At 51.9% G+C, this 22,996-nt stretch overlaps 1 protein-coding gene across 1 annotated transcript in view; it reads right to left on the bottom strand.

Moving 5' to 3' along the window:
* Window positions 1-1,380: 1,380 nt before the first annotated feature.
* The window catches only part of LOC142557549 (uncharacterized), a 146,559-nt gene continuing 124,943 nt past the window's right edge, over window positions 1,381-22,996 (bottom strand). The window contains exons 2-4 of the mRNA XM_075669480.1: window positions 7,318-7,493; window positions 6,529-6,720; window positions 1,381-4,946 (exon numbers count right to left, since the gene is read on the bottom strand). Coding sequence (XP_075525595.1) covers window positions 4,395-4,946; window positions 6,529-6,720; window positions 7,318-7,493 — 920 coding nt within the window. The 3' untranslated portion in view covers window positions 1,381-4,394. The remainder of the gene's footprint in view (window positions 4,947-6,528; window positions 6,721-7,317; window positions 7,494-22,996) is intronic.

Genomic DNA, 22,996 nt, shown 5'->3' with positions numbered 1-22,996 from the left:
ATTTTTAAAATTGAATTCTGGGTATGGCCCTGCATAGCTTTACCTCACATTAGGTGGGCGGATGAGATTAAGAAGTTTTCACGGACAACATGGCCACAATTAGTAGATGACCGGGGTAGTTGGAGAAGTAAGGGAGAAGCCTTTGCCCTGTAGTGGGCGTACCCAGGCTGACGATGACGACGAGAGACTTAGTTGGACCACGCGACTCATTCCTTCTTGGCAAATCGCTAACAATCTTCATTCCAATGGCCTGCACTTGTTCCGTTAGAAATGGGAGCGCTGCACCAGTACCACCGTGTTCCCTCCGCCAGTGATGCGTGGCGTGGGCACCTGCACGTCTCCACCGGAACCACACCACCACGGTGCAGACTTCGTGCAGAACACGTTCACAGCGATTCTCCTCGCCGTCCGTGACAGTGATATAGGGCATGACACGAGATGTTGGTTTTGTTCTGCGTGAACACAGAACACGGACACTTGGACTGCCGCAAAAGCGAGTTCACGAACTGCGCGGCCATTCGACTGCCACTGTACGTACTGCACCTCGACAGCAGATATAAGAGAGTTTTAGAATATGGGCCCCAATAGGCTGGGGCCCCAAGGAGCTTTGTTAGCGTTAGGGCGCGCAGGAGTGAATGGAGAGATTTAGAATAGGGGCCCCAAAGAAATAGCGTCGAAGCCACTGCGCACGCGCGTGACGCAAACTGCGCTCGGGTTTTGCGTCGGGCACGCGATTTCACTCATTTAGCAGGAGCCTCAAAAGCTGCCCCAAAAGATTTGCATAAACAAACATGGCGGCACCCATCGAAGCGACGGCTCCAACCTAGCACCAAACTGGGCTCGATTCGCGGTAACGCGTGAAGTTCGCAAGCTAGGAGAGAGGTGACTGCGGTTATCGCTTTCTCTCAACTAGGGTGTTTTATAAAGATTGATTGATTAGACGCCGCTGATTCCGGATTTGATTGTGGATTTTATGGCTCGTAGGCCTAACACGGCTTAGTTTGGCTTTCGTGTTTTAGCATTTAATTACAATGTAGAGGTTATTCTACTAGCAGCAAATAATCGGTTGCGCTTAGTTTTGAGTAACCAACGTTACGTGATTCTACCAGCCAAGCTAAGCCGTGTTAGGCCTATACGAGCCATGAAATCCACAATCGAATTCGGACTCAGTGGCGTCTAATCAATCAATCCTCATAACAAACGCTAGTTGAGAGAAAGCGATAACCGCAGTCACTTCTCCTAGCTTGCGAACTTCACGCGTTAGCACGAATCGAGCCCAGTTCGGTGCTAGGTTGGAGCCGTCGCTTCGATGGGCGCAGCCATGTTTGTTTACGCAAATCTTTCGGGGCAGCTTTTGGGGCTCCCGCTAAATTAGTGAAACAGCGTGCCCGACGCAAAACCCAAACGCAGTTTACGTCTCGCGCATGCGCAGTCTCTTCGACGCTATTGCATTGGGGTCCCTATTCTAAAACTCTCTATAAGCGAAGGCTTCCGCATCGACCTGCCCAATGTGAGAGTATACAACCGCACCTTGCGAAGAAACCGCCGTTTACTCTATACCGCTACGACAAATACGCTCCATGTGAACTGCCGACGCTAATCAGGCTGCGTGCCCGTTGTTTACATGCAGTGTGTACACATATCTGTATATATAGCATGCCTTTAGATGTGTGACAATATGCGAAGAGAACGTCTCGCGACTCTTGTCTGTAGACTAGGTTGATGTTGGGCACGAGGTGATATACGTAGTATTTATATATATATATACGTGATGCTGTGGGTAAACTCTGTTAAACTATGTAATGTACAAACAACTTTTTTAAAGATTTACTGGACGCGCGGCGACCAAAAAGAATAAAATAAAAACTCGACGAAACGAACGCACGGACGGACTGACTCACGGACGGACCATTTTGTTTAGCTTTTCTTTTTTCCTCCCTCGATAATGCGGCGACTAGGAGCGAGGACACAGCAGAATGCCGATCCACGCATTCTTTTTCACATATGTGTATGTTATGACGTGTGCGCCAAGCTTCATACGAAACGCTACGTGACACACCTGCTCTCCTACAAGGGGGGGGGGGGCAGAGAAACATTACCGACGGTGCTCGTGTGCTTTTAAGATGCAAAGCACCGGTCAAACAAGACAGGAACAGTCTGAGAACAATGCGCTACATCTGAAACCGTCTCATACCCAACTTCCATTTTTTTTTCTTCTCCCTTCGCCACAGAAAGGCAACGCGTAGCGACCGAAGCGCTACCTTTCACTGTGGGAACAGTTGCTGTGACGTCACAAGGCGTCGGCCACAGTCGTCGCGTACGTGCATGAGCGTTCAAGACATATGTCGTGACTGACGCACATGTCGGATCGCGTAAGAAATCCGACACTTCCGATCGGTCAACTCGGGCGATGACGTTGTCCCGCGTTGCAAAAACGGTTGCAACCACGTAGTGCGAAACCAGCCTTACCGAGGCGCTGTCATCGCAAGCGCGAACCGCGAACATCCACACTTGGACGGCCACTGTACGAGTCCGAGCGTTTCGACTTTCCTGACGTCACTTCCGACGCCCCCTGTCGGTGCTGCTGCCAACGAATTTCAATCCTCCTCAAGTACACGGAGGCGTATCGTGCACAGACCACCTGAAATCCTAGCGGTAACGCTCGCGAGCTAGGCCTAAAATGAGCGAGCTTACGCTGAAGTGAAACTATTCTCCGACGCTTTCAAAGCCAATCGAAGCGGCCGGAAAGAAAGGCTTCGAATCAACGGTCCTTGCACATCACATTTGCACGTGATCCCCGCTTCAGACATGACGCCGCGCCCCAAACGGTGCTTCAGTAGGAGGACTCGCTCGGTTCACGATTGCAATGACATCGCCTGCTTACCGGCGCGCACAAAGACGAGTGTCACTGCGGGCGTACACCGCCTCTAAGGCAGTGTTCCTGATGTTTTTTTCTTTCGTTCTTTTTTTTTCGCCTGCGTTACGGAGCAACAAACTTCAGGAGGAGAAACTCCAATCTGTCACATATAAAGGCGACCCGAACGCCATTTGTAGGCAGGCTTACGATGGCGGCGTCCGGCAGCTACAAAAGAGGCGACCATGGACAATCGCTCGTCACGACATTTCAGAACGCTCGCGTCAATGGCGCGCCGCACGGGCAGGCATCACGAGACATTGTCCCGTCGACCGCTAGCACTGGGCCCGACGAGAGGCTTCTCCAGAAAATTGTTGCCCCGTAACCAGGAGGTGCCAACTGCCAAACTCCGCCATATTGTTCAAATTCTGCAATGGCGCCTTTTCGACCAGCCAGTCAGAACTGCCAAGATGGCGAACTTCTGCAATTTGGCGGGGTTCTAGCAGCGTCCAGAATACCACCCCAGAAACAGGCATCGACATCGACTTGCCGAAGGGGTGGGGGGGGGGGGGTCACCCCCACTGACTCTCGGCTGGCGAGACCGGCTTCCCGCGGCAAAGACGGCACATTCAGACACTTTTCCACAAACCGAAATATAGAAGAAGAAGAAGAAGAAAGAAAGAACGCTCGAAGTAACAAATGCTCACTGAGAATGAAAGCCGGTCACGTGTCTCTCGACGCTGGGCAGGCAGCGACCGAGTGGGAGCTCCCTGCCGCGACAATGATCGAGCCGCGCGCACAACTCGATTGCTACGCGAAGCGTCCGAGGTACAGTGGGAGCTAGCTACACCGTTCGAGCACATCTCGAGGATATCGGCTCGGCCCCATCTCGCTCCGAATAAGTTAAGTGTCTTTGTCCAGTGAGAGAGAAAATGCCGGTGTGGGGTGCGCTGCTCGGGACGAGGCCGGTGTGCACGGTGCCGAGGGGTGGCGGTGTAGTAGCAGTGGTGGCGGTGCTTGTGGTGGTAGTGGTAGCGATGCAGGTGGCACGAGGAGGTGAGGGGGCGCTAATGTTTGACGCGCGAGAGGTGCCCCGGACGAAATGAAGACGGCGAAACAAAGAGTCGGATGAGTCGCACGGGAAGAAAGCGAGGATGGAGCGTGGAAAACACAAGGCACACACACGCACACACCACGCACGGGCACGCCCGTCTCAGGGGTCGAAAGCCTAGGAGTCAAGGCACGGCCGCGAACGGACGCCGCTGGATGCCCCAGGCTTCCCGGTACGGCGACTTCGGCGACCGCCAGGACCACAGAACGTTAGCGCTCCCTCTTAACTGTAGGGGGTCTCGTGTGTCTCTGCCACTCACGCTCGGCTGCGGAGCCATATGGCGTCGGAGTACGGCGCGCGTCATCGCTGTTCGTCCGAGGCGGCGCCTCGGCCGTGCCCTGGCCCCTAAACTTCCGGCGACGGCTGTACGACGTCCGCCCCTGGGTCCCGCGCCTAGGAGAGAGGGGACGGGGCGGCCGTGGTCCGCTATCAGCTGGACGCTGCTCGCTTCTCCAGTTCGCTCAGCGCAACGTCCACTAGCAGGTAGAGGCAGCTGAAGGGGTCGCCGTCGTCGGCCGGGGACCTCTCGACGACGCGGCCCTTGACGTCCTCGCGAAACCAGGGCGAGCCCTCCTCTTCCTCGTCGTCCTCGTCCTCGTCGTCGCCCTCCCCGTCGTCGCCTTCGTCGTCGTCCTCGCCGTCGTTCTCATCGTCGTCGTCGTCTTCGTCGTCGTCGTCCTCATCCCAGGACGAAGGCGACGGGTCTTCCTTGAGGTCCCGCTCGTGGCTCCGCTGCCAGCGCTTGGTCAGCTTGAGCGGCGATCGCGGCGAGCCGAGGCTGGCGGCCCCCTCGGAGTCGTCGCTGTTGAGGTCCTCGTCCTTGACGGACTTGAGCGGTGCCGACGAGGGCGCGGCCGACGCGCCGAAAGGTGGCACCCCGTGGTGCCGGTGCGCGGGCGCCAAGTGCGGCGCCTGCTGGTGGTGGCTGCCGCCGCTGTGGTGGTGCACCAGGGGCGGCAGAGACGGCGGCGGCAGTGACGCCTGCGTCGCGACAAGAAGAGCGTGTCGGTTACGCGATCCTCGTGTGCAACTGACAAGGCACATCGGTCATGCTCAGTGCGCTGTACGGCGGTTATAAATAAATCCCAGTGAACTACTGATAGCCTATCAACATCCAGATGGGATCCATTCGTCTACGTCTCGTCGTAGCTTCTAATAGACGTCCTACTGACGTATTTTGTAAATATCAAATAGGCGACGTCGTATTGACGTTCATTCTACTTTGGAATTAAACTGTTTATGGAGATTGCGCAAATACGTCATGGAGATGTCTGTGCTACGCGTCACATCGGTTGGGTGCATTTTCAGTTTTCGTGAAGATTTATTTAGGATGTCATATCGGTTGGCGTAATTTAAATTGTTTTTCTTGAAATATTGATGCCACTACATCTTTGGAAATGGTAAATTCCCCGAGCTTTATAGCGCACGCATTGAGATTCGTACTAAATGTGGTCCTCATGTTTTGCATAAGTAAAATGGGGAACCATAGGCTCAGATTAGACAGTGAAGGCCCGTGGAAAATTACAGAGAATATTCGTTCGGAAACGTGGCAGTCCGTGGCTATAGCGTTGTGCTGCTGACCATATGACCTCTATAATTTAGGTAACGATATGACAAGTAATTTTCCGGTCCACACATGAATGCTTGTCCTCCCATAGGCCTTCTTTTTCCAGATTCCCTAGGACTCCAATTATGCGTTCTCATCTTATAAATATTCACAATGTCCAGAAGAAACTTACTACAAACGTCCAAGATTTACTGGGATACAGCGCACACAATCAACCGCCCTTACTGTTCCGGCGGTCCTGATTTCGCCTCTGTCATACACGAGTATTAGGCCGACAGAGAGAGAACCACGGATCTGTGGCAAACTCTTCTCATCGCGGCCAGGCTGTACCACGTACATCGTACAGCCGGGGCGCATGCCAGGGGTGTCCACGACACACGTAATCAAGCAGGAATGAAAGGGTTCGCCACGTTGTTCAAGAAGCACGGCTAAAAAAAAAAATCGCGACAGTTTCTGATCCTAATGGCGCCGGTGCCTTGACCTCCCTACGCAAAGAAACACACAGCTCTGTGGCTTCGGATAAATGCGAATGCGTAGTTTCGTGAAAACTGACTCATGCACCTCAGATACATATTCTCATCGTGCCTATAGGTCCTGTCTCTTATCTCACACCTTGTGTGTGTGTGTGTGTGTGTGTGTGTGTGTGTGTGTGTGTGTGTGTGTGTGTGTGTGTGTGTGTGTGTGTGTGTGTGTGTGTGTGTGTGTGTGTGTGTGTGTGTGTGTGTGTGTGTGTGTGTGTGAGAGAGAGAGAGAGAGAGAGAGAGAGAGAGAGAGAGAGAGAGAGAGAGAGAGAGAGAGAGAGAGAGAGCAAGGACAGGAAAGGCAGGATCAACCAGACGAGCACCCGGTTTGCTACCCTACACTGGGGATGGGGGAAATGGGAATAGAAAGAGGAAAGAAGGGAGAGAGTAAGCACTGAGTGCGTGTAAAGTGAGCGTGGATCGAGTGCGAGTCGGCCCGTGAGCTCGTGAGCCGCGTCTGCCGGCCGACACCCACCTGACTCGGCGGCGACCTGCCGGAAGAAGAGGACGAGGAAGACGATGACGACTTCCGGGTGATGGTGTACTGGTGCGGATCGTGGCCCTCCTTGCGGATCATGTCCGGCAGGATGCGCCGGCGGGCGTTGATGAACCAGTTGCACACCTGCAGCACCGACAGGTTCGCCTCCCGCGACAGGTGCAGCTTCTCCTGCGACGCAGCGTCAAGCAGGAAAAGCGCAGGCGCGTGATCAAACCGCGCGACTGTGGCACATCGTGTAATATATATACGCGAATGGCCTGTCCCAAGGAGCCAGTAACCCCCCGAAAAAATCTGGTTTTCGGTAGCTTTGTTTTCAACGTTCCGAGCAGCCGTGTTTCTGACGTGTCGTCTCTTCTGCGAGTTGCTAAATGTAGTCGCGAAAGAAGATTTTTATCACTAGCCGTGTTTAACACGAGTATAGGCCTGGCCTCCCAAACTTTCTGGCCTCGGGGAGCTCCACCTTCCTTTCCAGAGTGGGCCGACAGTCCGACAGTAAAGTGGCCCGATCCCGGAGACGGTGCAATGAAAACGTGACCGACGATCCCGGAGATAATAATGACGTGGGTCGCGTGGTTGGGGGAGGGCGGGCGTGTCTGGTTTCGCATCGTGCCGGGTATAGGCACGTGAGAGGCCATGCTACAAAATCCGGTGCATTGAGGCAATAGTAGACTTGCATTGGAATGTATACCATATCCCTACTTTGGCCGCCACGTACAGGCGGCTGGCAGTGCCGACTATAAGTGATAAATAAATAAGTGCGCCCACCTGGTCGGAAGGGTATGCGTTGTACCGGTGCTCGTAGAGCCACATGCGAAGTATCTTGACCGACTCCTTGGGAAGGTTGCCACGGCGCTTGCGCGGGGACAGCTCTCCCAGCGTCCCTCGCGGGTACGGCAGGGACTCATCCCCCGAGCACAGCTGCAGCTTCAGCCGGTCTCGACCTGGTTGAGGGCAGAACGAGAACTCTGCGTCACGAGGTGAACTATACTCGTACGTCTAGTTCGCGTGGTCAGCTGAGATGCACAATGACTTGGCGCATCGCACTGAAAGAGCGCGAACATTCTGCACTCCGGCGCGGCACATGTCTGAATACGAGAGTATGAATTACATGTTTATTGATTATTGGCTTGTAGGGTGTACAGTTGGGAATACAGCATACAGGAATAGCTCCTGTAGTGAAAAACATTGCAATGTAATTTTTTGTTATAACATATACGTAACAAAACATGAAACACAGGCGATTGCGAAACGTACGAAATGTAGGCACACATGCATCTGTCGCTTTGTGGTAGTTCAAGGTAACATGCCAGGGTTAGAAGAATTCAAGAAGGAAAAAAAAAGAACGGGTAAAACAGTATCTGTATCATTGGCGAAATAAAAGAAGAAAGAAATAAACGAGACGCAATACTCGTATGCAAATCCAATATTTAGTAATATTATAATACCTTACTACAATTAACTATCATTTCACAATTCTGTAAACAGCACCTGTTGAGGCATCTAAAGCTAGCAAAATTGATGTATTGTACATATCTTACGTTATATATACGTATTGTACATCGTTTGTAAAGTATACCATTAATTTGTGAGTAGTATTGCGAAACGCTCGTAAATGTTGTAACAGTTGTACGTAACTGTAAAGTTATACATCACATTTGTCCGTTTGAAATGTTCTAGCAGACGCAGTTTACAAAACTACGATATCTGTTTGGGTGCAGGGTTAGGGATGTGTAAATTTGTGCTTCAATTTTCTTGGGACTTCCTGATTTTAAGCAACCTTTTTCTTTCTTTCTTTCGATTGAGGTCATAAATAAAAATTATCCTTCACGCAAACTGAATTTCGGCTTTCTCTCTTGAATTCAACACATATCATTCATATGTTGTCTGATGAGAATCTTAATTGCTGAGCCCTGTGTCGTGTGTGCGTTGCAAAATTAACGGATGTGCTTTGGCAAGCTTCACCGCAATACAGATATGTATTGCGGTGTGTTTATATAGTATGCGGAAAAAAATTATGCGTGCAAGCGGAGGAATCAGGAGAGCACCCGCGATTATAATAAACCGTAATGGCGCAGGATCTCCAGGGCCCCCAAGAGGCAGCGGAGGGACTAAAGCTGGAACCAGGGTAGTCCGTGGGTTGGGACCTCGGCAGGTTCCAGCTTTCATGTTTCCTTTGCCCCTCGTGTTTGGGAGCCGCCGCCAAAGTATACTCAATAAAGCCACGTTGTTTAAAATCAGTACTTGCGCAAAGTCTTACTTCCCTTCTCCGCAGCACACCTTACGTGCTTCACCGCATTACACAACTGCACTGAGGTGGAGCTATCACGGACCGCCTGCTTTTGCGTTTAGCGTTTATTTAAAATGATAAATCGGAGTTGGCCGCGAGCTGAAGCGCCCTCTAATGCCAAATTATCGCATTGTAAACCATTGTAAACCGACATTGTGAAATCACTTATATGAAAACAAAAAGCGTCTGAGAACAAGCCAAGAAAAACCATGCTGATAGGGTGTGCGCGTGCACTGTAAAGCACGCTTCACCTCATGACGATGAACATTGTAAGGATGGCTTTTTCCGCAAACCGCAACGTCGTGCTAGCAAGTACTTCTCAAAATGAGAAGAAAGGAAAGTTTGGGGTTATACAATAAATTCTAATTACCGAAAAAACAAGAAAGCTTTGGAAATAGCTTTGCCCTGCCTGGCGGAACAGAGGTGAGCGCACGCAGGCACGCACTTACACACCCATATTTTCACTAGTTTGGCTTTACCATACGCTCATGTGTTATGCAAGAAAGCAACGTCATAAGCCGGAACGCTCTTTGAAAATTAATCTTTCTGAATTTGTCCTTTTTTTCAATATCATTTTCCTTACAAACACAGAGGAAGTCTCGACGAAAGGCGTATAGGCCTGGAGTCTCGCTGTTAATGGCTACAGTGAAAATGCCGCTTTCGCAGAGGAACACGTCGCCTGTTCAGTCGTCTTCAATGGCGGACGCCGTGTGCGGTCTATGAATTGTGGAAACGCTGGAAAAGGGGTTTGTCTGAGCTTTCACGTAACAGAATTATGTTTTCTCGTACATTGAAATTACAATCCGAGAGCTATCATGTCTGTGGGTTGTGCAACAGGCGTAGTTTGCGATTTTCCCACGTATATTAGTTTGATAAATTTAATTATTTCAATCAATTCCTAGCCTCGCATGAGAAGCCCGGGTAGGCGTGGTTCGAAAATCTTTTTTGCCGAAACGATGTGCGACGCCGGATTTTCTGCGACACGGGCTCCTTAACGCTATCGCGCTAAAACGTCATCGAATTAGGTGTACTGACGCCAAACAAAACGATTTCTCCGTTTCCATTCATAATGCAGGAGCTCCTGGCAACAAGGTGCCTGTTAAGAACAGCCCTACATCTGAAGTTTTTGGGTCCTTGTTTATGCAAGGTGACATAGTCCGTTATTAACGTGATCGTTTACGAGCTGAGCGGGTGTGTCCTGCGAGTTGCATATAACGTAGCAAATTGAAACAGCTATGGCAACGTTTGAATATTTTCAGCGCACCCACCAGAACACGCCACCTTCCATAGGATAACTCGCAGCAGATGCGCGAAGGTGCTGATTGGAGAAGCCCGCTTCACGATTAACGAATCAGATAACCAACGGCGACGGCTGGCGGCAGTTTTCGGTCATCGCCGTAGCAGGCCGTGATAAGAGCGAAACCGAAACTTCGTGTCCGTTTGTGGCTTCCCAATAATTTAGTTCTGTTCACAACAGTAAATGCTGAAATGAATAGAAGCGCCGGTTTGTAAAACAATATTGAAATAGCTGCATTAACTAGGTATCAACCACCCGAGTCAGCGAACGCATTCTTTTACAACAATGAACTGTACTTACACGAAGAAAGTCACACGCAGTACGGTGCGAAAGCAGATACGGGCTCCGCGCGGAAATTTTCCCAACTAGTGCGCCTACGCGTGCGCTTCTCCCAACGAAACGGCCATGACGAGATGACGCCGTGCAGAGAAACGAACAATTGTGGCATAACCTCCCTCCAAGATTGGCGGGCGCAGAAAATCACGCGCCGACGCAACTCGGGAGGCCATGTGGCGTGGCCTCCGAGATTGCGACGGTGAACGCCGAGCGAGGTTTCTCCGTTGAGCCGAAGGGCGGCGCGGCGAGTGCTATCGCAGCGCGCTCGCACTCTGTAGCTGGTGGCCTCTGTCGGCAGGGGGAGAAGAAGCAACGAGCAGCGAAGTGGTAGCACCGAGACCATTCTGCTGCTTTTTGACGCCACTTGGGTCTCTCGGGGAAAGGGTTAATCGGTTAGGTGGCTAAAGATAGTCGGCGAGAGCGCCGGCAGAGCGGCAAATTACGTTGCCCGCTAGTGCCCTCTCTTCCCTTTTCTCTTCTCCCACCGGCGAGAGAGGGCGCTCCGGCGACGTGTCCGTCCCCATGTTTGGGTTTTCCAGCGCGCTTGGCGCGCGCCGCCCGTGTGTCCCGAAAAAAGCCGCACGGAGAACTCGGAGCCCCGCGGCAGGCGAGGTGACAGGTGCGGCCTTGGGTGACGATGCGTTTCATCTAGGAGGACGACGCGCGGCTTCCTACGCAACGATTTCTTCTGTGTTTTGCTTTTTGCACGCAGTATAGCGACGGGAAAGCCATCGAAGCCGGATCGAAGTCGTAACTGTTTATGACGACGAGGAGGAAAGACGGACAAGTGTACAGGTGATGGTGTAACTGCCAATTTGAAGACATTGATGCAGCACGTTATTTTGTTTGCTAGCAGCCGAGAACCTCAGTGCGTAGGCGCTGACGTAAGCATTGAACGCATGAAAAATACCGCCATAGTCACTCAACTCGTTCACATAATTTCAATTTTTTTTTTTCTTCGAAATGCTGCTTCATTGAAAGTCACCCTCCTCGTGCTCTGCCGGGGGGGGGGGGTGGCACAACATGTCACGTGCCACCAACCACGCTCTCGTCACTTGCTCCGGGTCTGCTGGTTCGGTTGCTTGGTGGTTAAGCATCGCTTTAATTGTGACAAAGCTTCTGGGAGATTTGAGCATTGATTTCCCGAGGCTTTCGATTACGGCTGGGAAGGGGAGGAGGGTTCCCGATTAACTTGGATCACCCGGGGTTCCTTGACGTGCGCTCGACGAAGCACGGTACTCGAGTGTTTTTGCATTCCGCTGCCATCGAAACACGGCCGCAGCGGCCTGCTATGTAATTCGCGACCTCGCGTAGTGCAAACACTAGAAGACACGGGCGTTTTGCATCTTTTGGTTTCCCAACGCCGTTTAAATTATGCCGTACTGCGAACTAGCTATCTCGGAACGCTGCTAACACACGTCGGCACGGTCACTCACTCACTCACTCACTCACTCACTCACTCACTCACTCACTCACTCACTCACTCACTCACTCACTCACTCACTCACTCACTCACTCACTCACTCACTCACTCACTCACTCACTCGATGGAATAATTTGCCTTTTGCGAAAGTAACGAAAAGCCGTGCTTCGGCTTGACTGAGGTGCCGAACTCATGGGTGCACTCACTGATATTCATACTCATTTCAAAGGCATAAAGGTGAGTTAGCGTCACCGAGTACCTATGAGTGTGAGCAGACGTGAGTTTAAACGAGGGTGAGGGCCAGTGAGTGTGAGCGGATGAAACATTTAACGCGAGTGTCAGTGAGTGCCAGTGAGCGTGTGAGTGTCAGTGGACGTGAGTACGAAGAATTTGGGTGAGTGCTCATGAGCATACGAGACTTATAAGCGTGAGTGAATACCCGTGAGCGCGAACAGACGCGAGCATTAACGCCTAGTGCGAACGACTGTGGCTAGCCTTATAACGCGTTCCCCTCTAAGCTTCACGGGAAGGGGGCGCTGGCTTTCCTTCTTTCCCTTCAGGACCAACTAGGGACGTTATTCTGGACGTTGCGAAAATCCGCCGTATGGTCATACTCCACAATGGAGGTATCTTTAGCCAATAAGAGGGTCCGTAGCAGCCCTGCGAGCCAGTCGGAGCTGACAAAATGGCAAATTCGACAGCATGGGTGAATTTGGCAGTGCCTACAATAGCACCAGAGCTCGCTCAGCGCCACTGTGGCGCAAGTCCTGAATACACTCGACGTCCTCGCGCCAGGTTATATCAACCCTACGCCCTCGCCGGCACGTCATTCTCACACGACCGTCGGTTCGGCTTTGTCGCAATGCGGCTCGGGGGGGGGGGGGGGGGAGAGGGGAGTGGCAAATTCGACGCTGGCTCGGTCATGCAATCCGCTTACGGAAGGGACGCTTCTTCCGTCGCACCGCCTTCTAAATGCGTTCGCCCTTTCCAAATGCGGCGCGCGTGAGGGCCGCCAGGCGACTATTCTAAAACGGTTCCTCCGTTACCCATACGCGGAACGGTATTTATACAGTGGCCCTGTTGCGTAACGTTTCGGCACGGATCGGTTCCGCCTGTCTCATCCGCGCCGCGCAGTGAAATCTGTAGCTTGCCTCCACCAATTAGGAATTATATTACTGCCCGTTGAAGGAACAATAAAAGGCACCCTATTTTCTTGGCATAAAAAGACTCGGGAGATTAATTACTAGCCGTGCCAAACCACGGGCAAATTTCTTACGTGATCAATGAGAGAAGGATCGTCAGTACAACATTAGTTTATGAAAAAGAAAAAAGAGCTGACATCGGGCTGTATTTTAGCACAAAGCTATACAAAGAATACCCATACGGGTTCCTCATAAAGCTTTGCAGTTGAAGAAACATTCGTCCTGGTCTTGGATTTCCTTTGTCTGTAGCTTCCTGTTACAAAACGGGTGGCAGTGATTTTTTTTTCCCCCTTTCATAAGCTTTCCTCCGCCTAGCGAGCTTCCTCACAACTGATTTACAACGTTAGTTTTGACGTTTTGTGGCTGCCTGGTGGTAACGTGGGGCGCTATTTATAGACAACACGTGACCCTTCGCTTTAACAAGATATTTGGCGACCACGTCCGTGCAGATTAGTTATTGCATCTTCACGTCGACCATTAATGCCGCTGGTATTCTTCTCATTGCAGAGATAATCGCAACGGTTCTGCAACTGCGAAGAGAATGAAAAAAACGCTTTCGTCCATTACGCGATTGGCACGACCGGAAGCCCTCGACTGAGCACCGTTGGCCTCCAGTCATATCGATATTCGATACCGCACCCAGCCAGACAATCACCCACACAGCTCGCTTCCCATGGTAACGTCCCTCTTTAGCTATATCCATGACGTTTAACCCTTTCCAGACCGGGATATAACAGCGACATGATAGGTGCAGTGCAGACTGTACGGGAAGGAAAACAGCTTTTTGGGATTGGCGGTCTGTGCGCGGTGCTGATCTCGAGGGAATCCAGGTGCACTACGCCGAGCGGCTGCGAAAGTGATATACGCGACAGCGAGCGAAAGGAACGAAGCCGTATGATTGTGAAAGAGGTAACCCATGCTAACGACGCAAGACTATGCCATATGCAGCTTTCCAGGCTGGACGGCCTTCCCCTCCCCCCCCGCCCACACACACACACGCACAAAGGCTACAGGAACACCAGGAGAGGGAAGATAACGAGCTTATTACGAGAAGATGGGGAAGCCTAATACCTTCGACTAACAGGGAAACATTGGCGCACGCAACTCCGCGTTTGCACGGAGGAAAGTAGTTGTAAAAAAAGGCACAACATGAACTGAGAGCTAGGGGAGTTAGTGCGGCGGTGCAGTACCGAGAACAACACAGCATAAATGAGATTTCTTTGGTTCCGCGACTATAGAGTCGCAAAGCTGCCGAGCCGCAGGAGCGGGAAGTCGGGAACACGCTGACGGCTGCTCAATACACGGCAGTGGCGGTGCGAGCAGACGCGAAAGGCACCGTTCGCGAGACATCGCATGTCGCTGTTGCCGCGGGTCGCCCCACGGTCGCCAGTCGCGCGGTCGGTCGCGCGACCTCTAAAATTCGCTAGTGTGAACGCGTCCTGTAAACTGCGCAATCATGCGTGCCGGTCCCACATGCGCGCGCATTCACTTCGTCTGCGTATCTCGGACGCGTCGCACACAACGCGCCTTGGGGGCACGTCCCGTGCCTTCGTCGCACAACGCATCTTGGGACTCGTTTCGCAACACGCTTTGGGTACGTCTCGCATGCCTCGTCGAGCCGCGTCCCTCGGGCCATGGCTGCGTGCGCAACGAGAACGTGTCCGAAATTGAAACGCCGTCCTCGCCGCAGCGTCGTCCGCTAATGCCGCTGCACGGAACTACAACAGAGGCTACTACGACTGTGTGGGGGTCCGCACAGTCGCGCTTCCGTCTGCGTGCACAGAAAGGGGGGGACCGCGTGCGACCGGGAAAGTCGCTCTGTGCGCGCGACACGCCACTGATTAACGAAGCGGCCGACCGACTGACCGCCGCCGAGCCTTTCGCCGGAGCGGCAACGGGGAAGCGAGATAGCGCACCGCGGACACGTGTTGGGGAAAGGCGCTGCACGAGGAAGGCGCCGCGTCCGCTGCCGCTGACACTGACGGAACGGCGCGGGTCCCGGGCGGGGCGTGGCCACAACGGCACCGCCGCTAGCTTTTCGCGAGGAGTGCGCGTTTGTTTGTACGCTGGCTGTTTGGAAGAGCCACAGCCGTTTGTGTGTGCGCGCGTATGCGTTTGTGCCTGAGAGAATGTGCTTGAGCGTGAGACAAAGTGTGTCTGTACGTGTGTGCCTGCAGTCATGATAGAACGACTTGGACGACGTCCAGTCCTTCTGTGTCGTTCCTTCGCCCCTGCGTATAGGTTTCCGCGCTACCATTCAAACGTTGATCAGTACCGACTTGCCCGCTTTGCAATCCTCCTCAAGCCCTTTTAGGCAAGATGCTCTGCTAAGTGTTCGTCGGCGATCGATACACTGCGTTTGTTTTCGTTCGTACGTAATTACTCACTTGGCCATCGTGCGTGACCCTCAGGCACGCAGTGGGTTTCCTTTTTTTTTCTGTGCTTTTTCTGTTCCCAAGTGAAATAACTCCTCCGAGCCTGCGCGTGATCAATCGAAGGCAGAGGTACAAAGAGAGCTCGGCACAATACGAGCGATCAATACGATCACCAGCTGCACGAGTAGTTGAAAGGAGGCGTTCCGGGTCTCGAGCTCTCTTGAAGCTACAAATATATGGAGCGTATTTCCGGCGTATTTTCCGCGTGGCGTGGCACAGCTTCGGGGCGTCAATTACACAAAAGCCACACGATATGATCACGGTGCCTGTGGCCCTTCAGAAATGCGCTGTACGCCGGTTACCAGACACGGTGAATACACAACGGGTATACACGCGCGTTTCGTTCGTGAAAAAGAGCGTGATTACAACGCACTGTAAAATGAGCTCCACTGACGCCGGGCGATGCAGGGGCGAAAATGCGTCGGACACACGTTCCATACAGGTGTCGCTTTAGTCTAATCGGCGGCAGGATGGAAACGATAGCCCTCGTTTCCTCTCTGCTTTGAACAGATACCCCCAGCTTCCCGGTTTTCAACCTCTGTAGAAAGAGCCGCTTGGTCACCGTGCTGCGCCTTAAACTCAATCTTTTCTTGGCCTAATTAAGTAGCTCGGACTGATCTACTGTAAACTCGATAGCGCTTGCTGCGCGATCCGATGCCATGGCCTGAGGCATGATGAAGAGCGAACACGTACGACAAACCTCAATAAACTAAAATAAAACAAATAACGCAAAGAAAAGAGCACGCGACTTTTACGTGTGCCCCATATCGTTATAGAGGCACGAATGAGACGCGCCTGTCTCACCTGTACTCCGCGCGCTGCAGCGAAGCCAGGCTACAGGAGCTCGTGTGAGCCAATCAGAAACGAGAATCAGCTGCGCGTTCCGAGATGGGAAAAAGGGGCGCTCGCCCATTGTGAACCTCCAATCCGTCCGTGAGCGTATAATTCCGTTCAGCGCGCGCTGCGCACAAGTCGTTGAGAAGCGAGTCCTCCGCTGAGTGGCCCGACGCGATCCCGTAGATTTCGCACCACTGCACGGAACTGGCGAGACGACGAGCACGCACACTCGCAGCGCGCTTCAATCAATGCCGGCCACGTACGCCGGTGTGCTCGAAGAAGCACTGAAGTGCGCTGGACCCAATTGGCAGCCGAAGAAGTATTCTTTGTTCGTTCGTTTCGACAAAGAAAACGCGCGTCACATTTCGAACGAATATATTAGCCAGCCCGAAATGTGCCGATCAACTGCTCCTTTTCGGCGACCAAGGCATTAAAGTTTAGTTCTCTACCGTGTGTCCCAGCTAGCGTTGGCCAAGCTCTTCCACGAAACGATATATATATATATATATATATATATATATATATATATATATATATATATATATACTAAGAAAACGTGGTGCAAGATGCAATTATAAGACCTACGTTGTTCGATGATCAGACCTCTGACGACCGAACACCCCAGACGTTAAAATCGCATCTTGCACCGTATTCTTTATTATTGTTACTTATTTATATTGAATTGAAGAGCTCGGCTATCGTTAACCGAGACACCCTCTATATAGGCGAGCCCTGCCGTCTCTGCACCGACGGCCACAGCTGCGGCGAGTGCGGGGTGCATCCGGCCGCACTGCAACGGGCGCCGCCTGCGAACGCAGTGATGCGACTATAGAAGTGGGGGGGGGGGGGGGGGGGACAGTGGGCGACCAAGATGGAGGCCAACTTGCCGACGACCGACGAGCTTCGCAGCTGGCGGCGTTGCGCCTTTGACGCGCGGCAGCGTACGGCAGCCAGCCAGCCAGCCATTCCCATTCCCCCCCTTCCCCTTGCAGTGCTGTTGAGGTGTCCTCCTGTGAGAGACAGTTACGGCGCTGCACTCATCTCTTCCGTTTCCTTTTCTAAAATCACTTCACACACACACGCTCGCCGAACGACGTTCGGTGACGCTCCCGAGACGACGACGAGAAAGCTCGGACACGCAGGGAGCAAGGACAGAAACTGTAAGGTGGGCAGCATGGCGTAACAAACAACCGAGAGCCAGGAAAAGTCGGCCCAACACGTGATCGTGTCGCGGTGCGCTTTAGTGCATGCATAACACCCGTCGGCGCGCTCAGTTCAAGCGCGCTCTTCCGCAGACAGACAGACTGGTGGGAGAGACGGCAACGTAGTCCACGTGCACCCGCATGTCGCAACGAAGCCGATGAATGTGTGTTAGTACGCGCTGCTATAAAGGACCGAAGTTGCACCACACTGAGCATATTTGGGAGAAATTACAGTTCGCACAGCGCTTGGCGGAAAAAAAAACACGAAAAAAGCGCGCGTCGATTAAATCCTACCGGCAACCGAGCGCACTAGGTTAAGAGGCCTTCGAGCGCAGGGTCACGTGTTGGGCAGACTCCATTTGTTGATAGAGAGATAGCGTAGGGATATATAACGCCGTGGAGAGTTGGCTACAGCGAAGGCAACTTCATCATCATCATCATCTTTTATGTCCACTGCAGGACGAAGGCCCCTCCCTGCGATCTCCAATTACAGAATTGAAGGCAACTTGCCGTGACGTACGTAATGCTGCCTCCTAGTTCATTTCCTCCCTACACGTGTACCTATCAGCTTTTCTTTTATATTTTAGTGAGCATGCTTCGAAACTCACGTCACGCCCCCTTCCTGTAGCCATCTTCCTTCTTCTTTCGGGTGACCAACGAAGAGAAAGCCACGGTGTCGCAGATAATAATAATAATAATATTTGGGGTTTTACGTGCCAAAACCACTTTCTGATTATGAGGCACGCCGTAGTGGAGGACTCCGGATATTTTGACCACGTGGGGTTCTTTAACGTGCACCTAAATCTAAGCACACGGGTGTTTTCGCATTTCGCCCCCGTCGAAATGCAGCCGCCGTGACGGTGTCGCAGATTTCGCACGTGTACGTGTTTCTATCGTTACTGCACTGAGTAGTCAGGCGGGGTTTGACAGTTCCAGTTTCTCGGAGCAGATTCCGAAAAAGGCGTCGTTCACTGTACTTGCGACGGTTTAGAATGTGGCAATAACGTGAATGAGCGAAAGAAAACAAAGATCGAATTTAACGCTCAGCGGTGCATTTTACGTCTTATATTTTGCGTAGCCAAGATGTTTTTTTTTTTTTTGTATCCCCAACTCAAACAAATTAAAATCTGGGACTATTTTTTCGAGCGCAGTAACTCACACGCGCGTCCGTCCCCGTATAACTTTCCGTTCATTGCCACGGAAAGTTGACCGCGAGGCCGTGGCAAGAGTATAGTACTTGAGCCGGAGGAAACTCGTTATCCCGTCGCCTAACTCCCGTATATTCTAATACCACCGTCTGCTGTTCTGGCGTTATTCTCGGCACGGCCTTTTCCTGTGCAACGGATAAAATGCCACGACTTGTGTTACCTCGTCAAGCCTTCGTCGTCAGCGCACGATTCCCATGCTATGTCACCCCCCCCCCCCTCACCAAAAAAAAAAAAGTTCATTTTAACGTGTTAGCGTTGAGGACTCCGTCTCGCAGAATATACAGTGCCGGTCTCGAGGTCTGTGGAGTTGTGCGCGAGCGAAAATTTCCGTGTACATTTAGGTATACGTATATGCCACGCCCTGCTGTGTGACACGCGGTATACGCGGGTTACACTTGCACACCACTCTGTCACTAAAGTTGCTCATACTTCGGCTTACATTCTCGACAAAGTTATTCCTTGGAATCTCGAGAGTGACAGCCCACAAATGTCAAGAAACGAAACGCCGACAGCGCTCGCCTTTTGTGTTAAATCTTTCCCGACTGAAATAATAATTTCGAAACAATAACAGCAACCTGAAAATGATGTAATTTTTTCTGACGCGGCTGTGCTCGAGCAACCTCCGGGATCGGCCCACGCAAGAGGCCGCGTTTCCACCAGAGAGCTCGTCTTCGCGCATAGCGTTTGCCGCAAGCGTTTACCCGTAAACATTACTCTTGCATAAGCTGCACTTGCCTGGAAGTGTGAGAAGTCAGGAATCTTTCGATGTGCCCTACAAGCCCGACTATAGACATCCTACACCTAAGTTCTCTCTCCCTCTTTCACTCCCCATTCCCCTCCCCACGTGTAGGGTAGCAAACTGGACTCAGTCTGGTTAACCTCCCGGCCTTTCCGTCTTCCCTTCTCTCTCTCTATCTGACACATCTTCTTGGCCAATCCCAAGCTGGGCGCGCACCTACCACGTCTTTAGGCGATGGAAGACGCTGACTCTGCGGCCGCCTGCTCACGCGACGACCGAAATCAAACAGCAAAAGCGCTTATTAAACGGACCTTGCAAGTTCAACCTTATATAGCTGCATATGCGCAGCAGCAAGCCCTCGGCACATTCTCAATAGTCGCGAGCATCGCGCCGAGCGATCCAAGAATGTCACGTATCGCCGGCGCGCGTCCGACTTGTATCAGCGAGGGCGGCGCGCTGTGTACACAAACCCGGTGGGAATGTCAGCACATGTCGCGCGCGCGCCGTGTGGCGAGCAGAGACGCGGCCTTTGCCGCTGCAGGCAGGGAGACAATTCAATGTCAGCGCAAAGTCAGCTCTTGCGGCGCGCGTGCAGAAGAGCGACAGCCTCGAGCAAAGACGAAACGCTACGGGAGGCGCATATGTGGGCGGAGACTCGGAGCTTATAGCACACTCTCCGTGCTTGTCGGATAATCCTTCTATATATGTGAGGCGGCGGCAGCATGTCGCTGTAGCGAGTCGATCGACCACCGGACGTGGCTCACAAGCACCCGTGTACGGAGGGAGAGGAGGTCCTTGTCCGCTTTGTTCTTTGTGGTCCTTTATTAATTTGCGCTTAATCTACCATAATAATCGGTATTATACACAGATGCGCGGGGAAGTTCGCGCGGGCGCGTCCTGCAGTGTGTGTGTGTATAGCTTAGTTATTACTCGCGAGTGTCAGGTTCTCGCGAAACGTAGGACGCAACGTTCCGGGTTGCGCAACGCGCAAGCCGTCTAGCCAAGGCCGAGAAGTTGCGCTCCACGTTGGGCATCGCGTTAAGTGACGACAAACAACAACGCGGAACGCGATACCCCAGCCAGCGTGAGAAGTGCGCGCCGTAAAAACAGGCGTGACCCCCCCGTCATACGTCGGCGCCAAAAAAAGAATAGGTGGTGTCTAAATCTCCCCCCCCCCCCCTTTTCGCAGTTTGGAAAAATCCGTGTACTTTCTATTATTCGCATGCTAGATAAGCAGCAGCACTTCAAGCTTCCCGTAAGTACTGCTACCAAAGTTCTCCTATATATAGCAATCTTTAAAGGTTATACGGCGCTCTCTATATATAGTCTTCAGTGAGAAATGGAATGCGCTTCCAGGCGTGACCATAATGGCCTGACATATAACGTTCTTGGAAGAAAATTACGGAGCTTTATAGTTTAAGCACCGGCCTTAAATTGCGGTGTCTCTGTCTTGTTCCATTCCGCGTTGATACAGCGTGCTTCGGGAAGGCTGGTCAGGTTGCATCGCAGGCCACCAGATCATCTCTGGACACTACAGCAGCGCTCTTCGAAATCGCCACCCGCCTCTAGAAATTCTCTCCTGCACCCCGATTGGCAGCCTCAAACGGGACATCGCTCATCTTGTCGGTGACTGTACGTAGTCTGTATATCTGTGAACGACGTGAACGCATCAACAATCGGTTTTAGTGAAGGGTCGCGCTGTTGTTCGTTCTTGAAGACAGCAATGTCAGGAAAGTCCGGTGTGATTGTAGTTAAGTAATCGTCGAAATCATCATCATCATCATCATCATCATCAGTACCTTCGCTCTAAGAGGGAAGACGAGATAAGCAGTCGGCATCTGTGTGCATATATGGCACCGCGACCGCTCTTATGAGCAACAGAAAAGTCGTAATCTTGAAGGCGCAAGACCCACCGAGCCTATCGCGTGGCTGGGTCACGCAGCCCAACGAGCCAGCAGAGAGAATGATGGTCGGTGACAGTCTTGAAATAGCGGCCATACAACTAAGATGTGAACTGCCCGTTTGTTCCCAGCACTTGCCATTTCCCGGCACTTGCAAAAGGTGGCGTCCAAATCCGTGCCCCACTAAAGTCACCGGAATCTGGAGTTCCAGTGACCTTCCGCGCCAGAGACGGCTCTTAATTCTTTGGATAACACAAACAGATCTCGAGAGCTTTTTTGCTGCGGCTGCATGCGCATGGAGGCGATTGCGGGAGCCGGAAACTCGTCATAGACGCCATGTTTTGGACGCCACCTGTATACCTTAATATATATGTCACGCAATTGGTCAATCCACTATTAGGACGTCGTCATCGCCGCACCACGTGAAAGAATGATGGCACGCGACGCGGAACGAAGCAGCAGGTATACGCACGAGAGCTTATTAGCAAAGCCGAGTTACAAGGAAGTTGGAGGAGGGAGCAAAATTGCTTATCAATTTTTAATGACATTTCAAGGAGAATTTCACTTCGCTACATTCATTATTTCCTTATATTTAGTTTTATTATAACGAAGCTTGACTGTGGTTTCCTATGAAGATTACTACAGAGGAAACTCTGGCGATAGTGTCTACGGTATATGCGTGCGGGCACGCCAGTTCGGCCAGCATGGAAGTGTTGGTCATACTGCATTCGTCTATCCGTCCACAATGCTGGCTTCACACGGGTTTGCAAAACTGATCGCTTTCAGCAAAACATTGCGTTACACGCACGTGCGCAGAGTCTCATTGCCTTACGCGTTTACACAAATAGGATCGATTCGGAATTTAGGGCGATTCGGTCAGGTAAAGCGTATACTAAAAGAGGCGTCAAGGACGTTCCAAGCTATACAAGCGCGAAGGTGAGACAGATCCGTGTACTAGACATCGTTTCGATAGCGGAGAGATCGCCTGCGCCGGAGTATACCCTCTAGTAAATTTAGAGTATAGGAGGCCACTAGGAGCATCGCACTAGCACTAGCGCTTCAGAGCATCGAGCGACTTCGTCGCCTGCTTGCACAACGTGATCGCCTGTCCTTGGAGGCACGTATAGCGGGGAGCACTCCGATAAGAGGCGCGAATTTCTTATCAGATGGCCGAAGAAAGGAAAGAAAGAAAGTGACCGAGAAACGTGGTTACAAGGTGCGCACGCGGAATAGTCACATGGCAGCAAAGAGTTTGCTACAAGAACTGCTAGAAGGAGCTGTGGCGCGAGTAGCGTTTTTTTTAAAAATATTTTCCTTTCTTATCTGACACTGTTATTGTTTTAATTTTTGTTGTCACGGCTGGGGCGCAGCACTTGCGGTTGCCCGTTCAAAAGGGCGAAGCCACATCAACATCAGCAACAACGTGATGGGAGTGCTACCTGGTCAGTGGTCGAGATTGGCAGAAGACGCTTAGTGCATTGATGGCGGAAAAAAAAGAATTTTCGGTATCGGTGTCTCTTCGACACTGCTTTGTAACGTGGAAGTACAAAGGGCGAACGCGCAAAGGTGGTGGTTGT

The sequence above is a fragment of the Dermacentor variabilis genome, chromosome 9, assembly GCF_050947875.1.
Source record: "Dermacentor variabilis isolate Ectoservices chromosome 9, ASM5094787v1, whole genome shotgun sequence".
NCBI lineage: Eukaryota > Metazoa > Arthropoda > Arachnida > Ixodida > Ixodidae > Dermacentor > Dermacentor variabilis.
The sequence above is the reverse complement of the archived record's forward strand: the minus strand, read 5'-3'. Positions and strand labels throughout refer to the sequence as shown.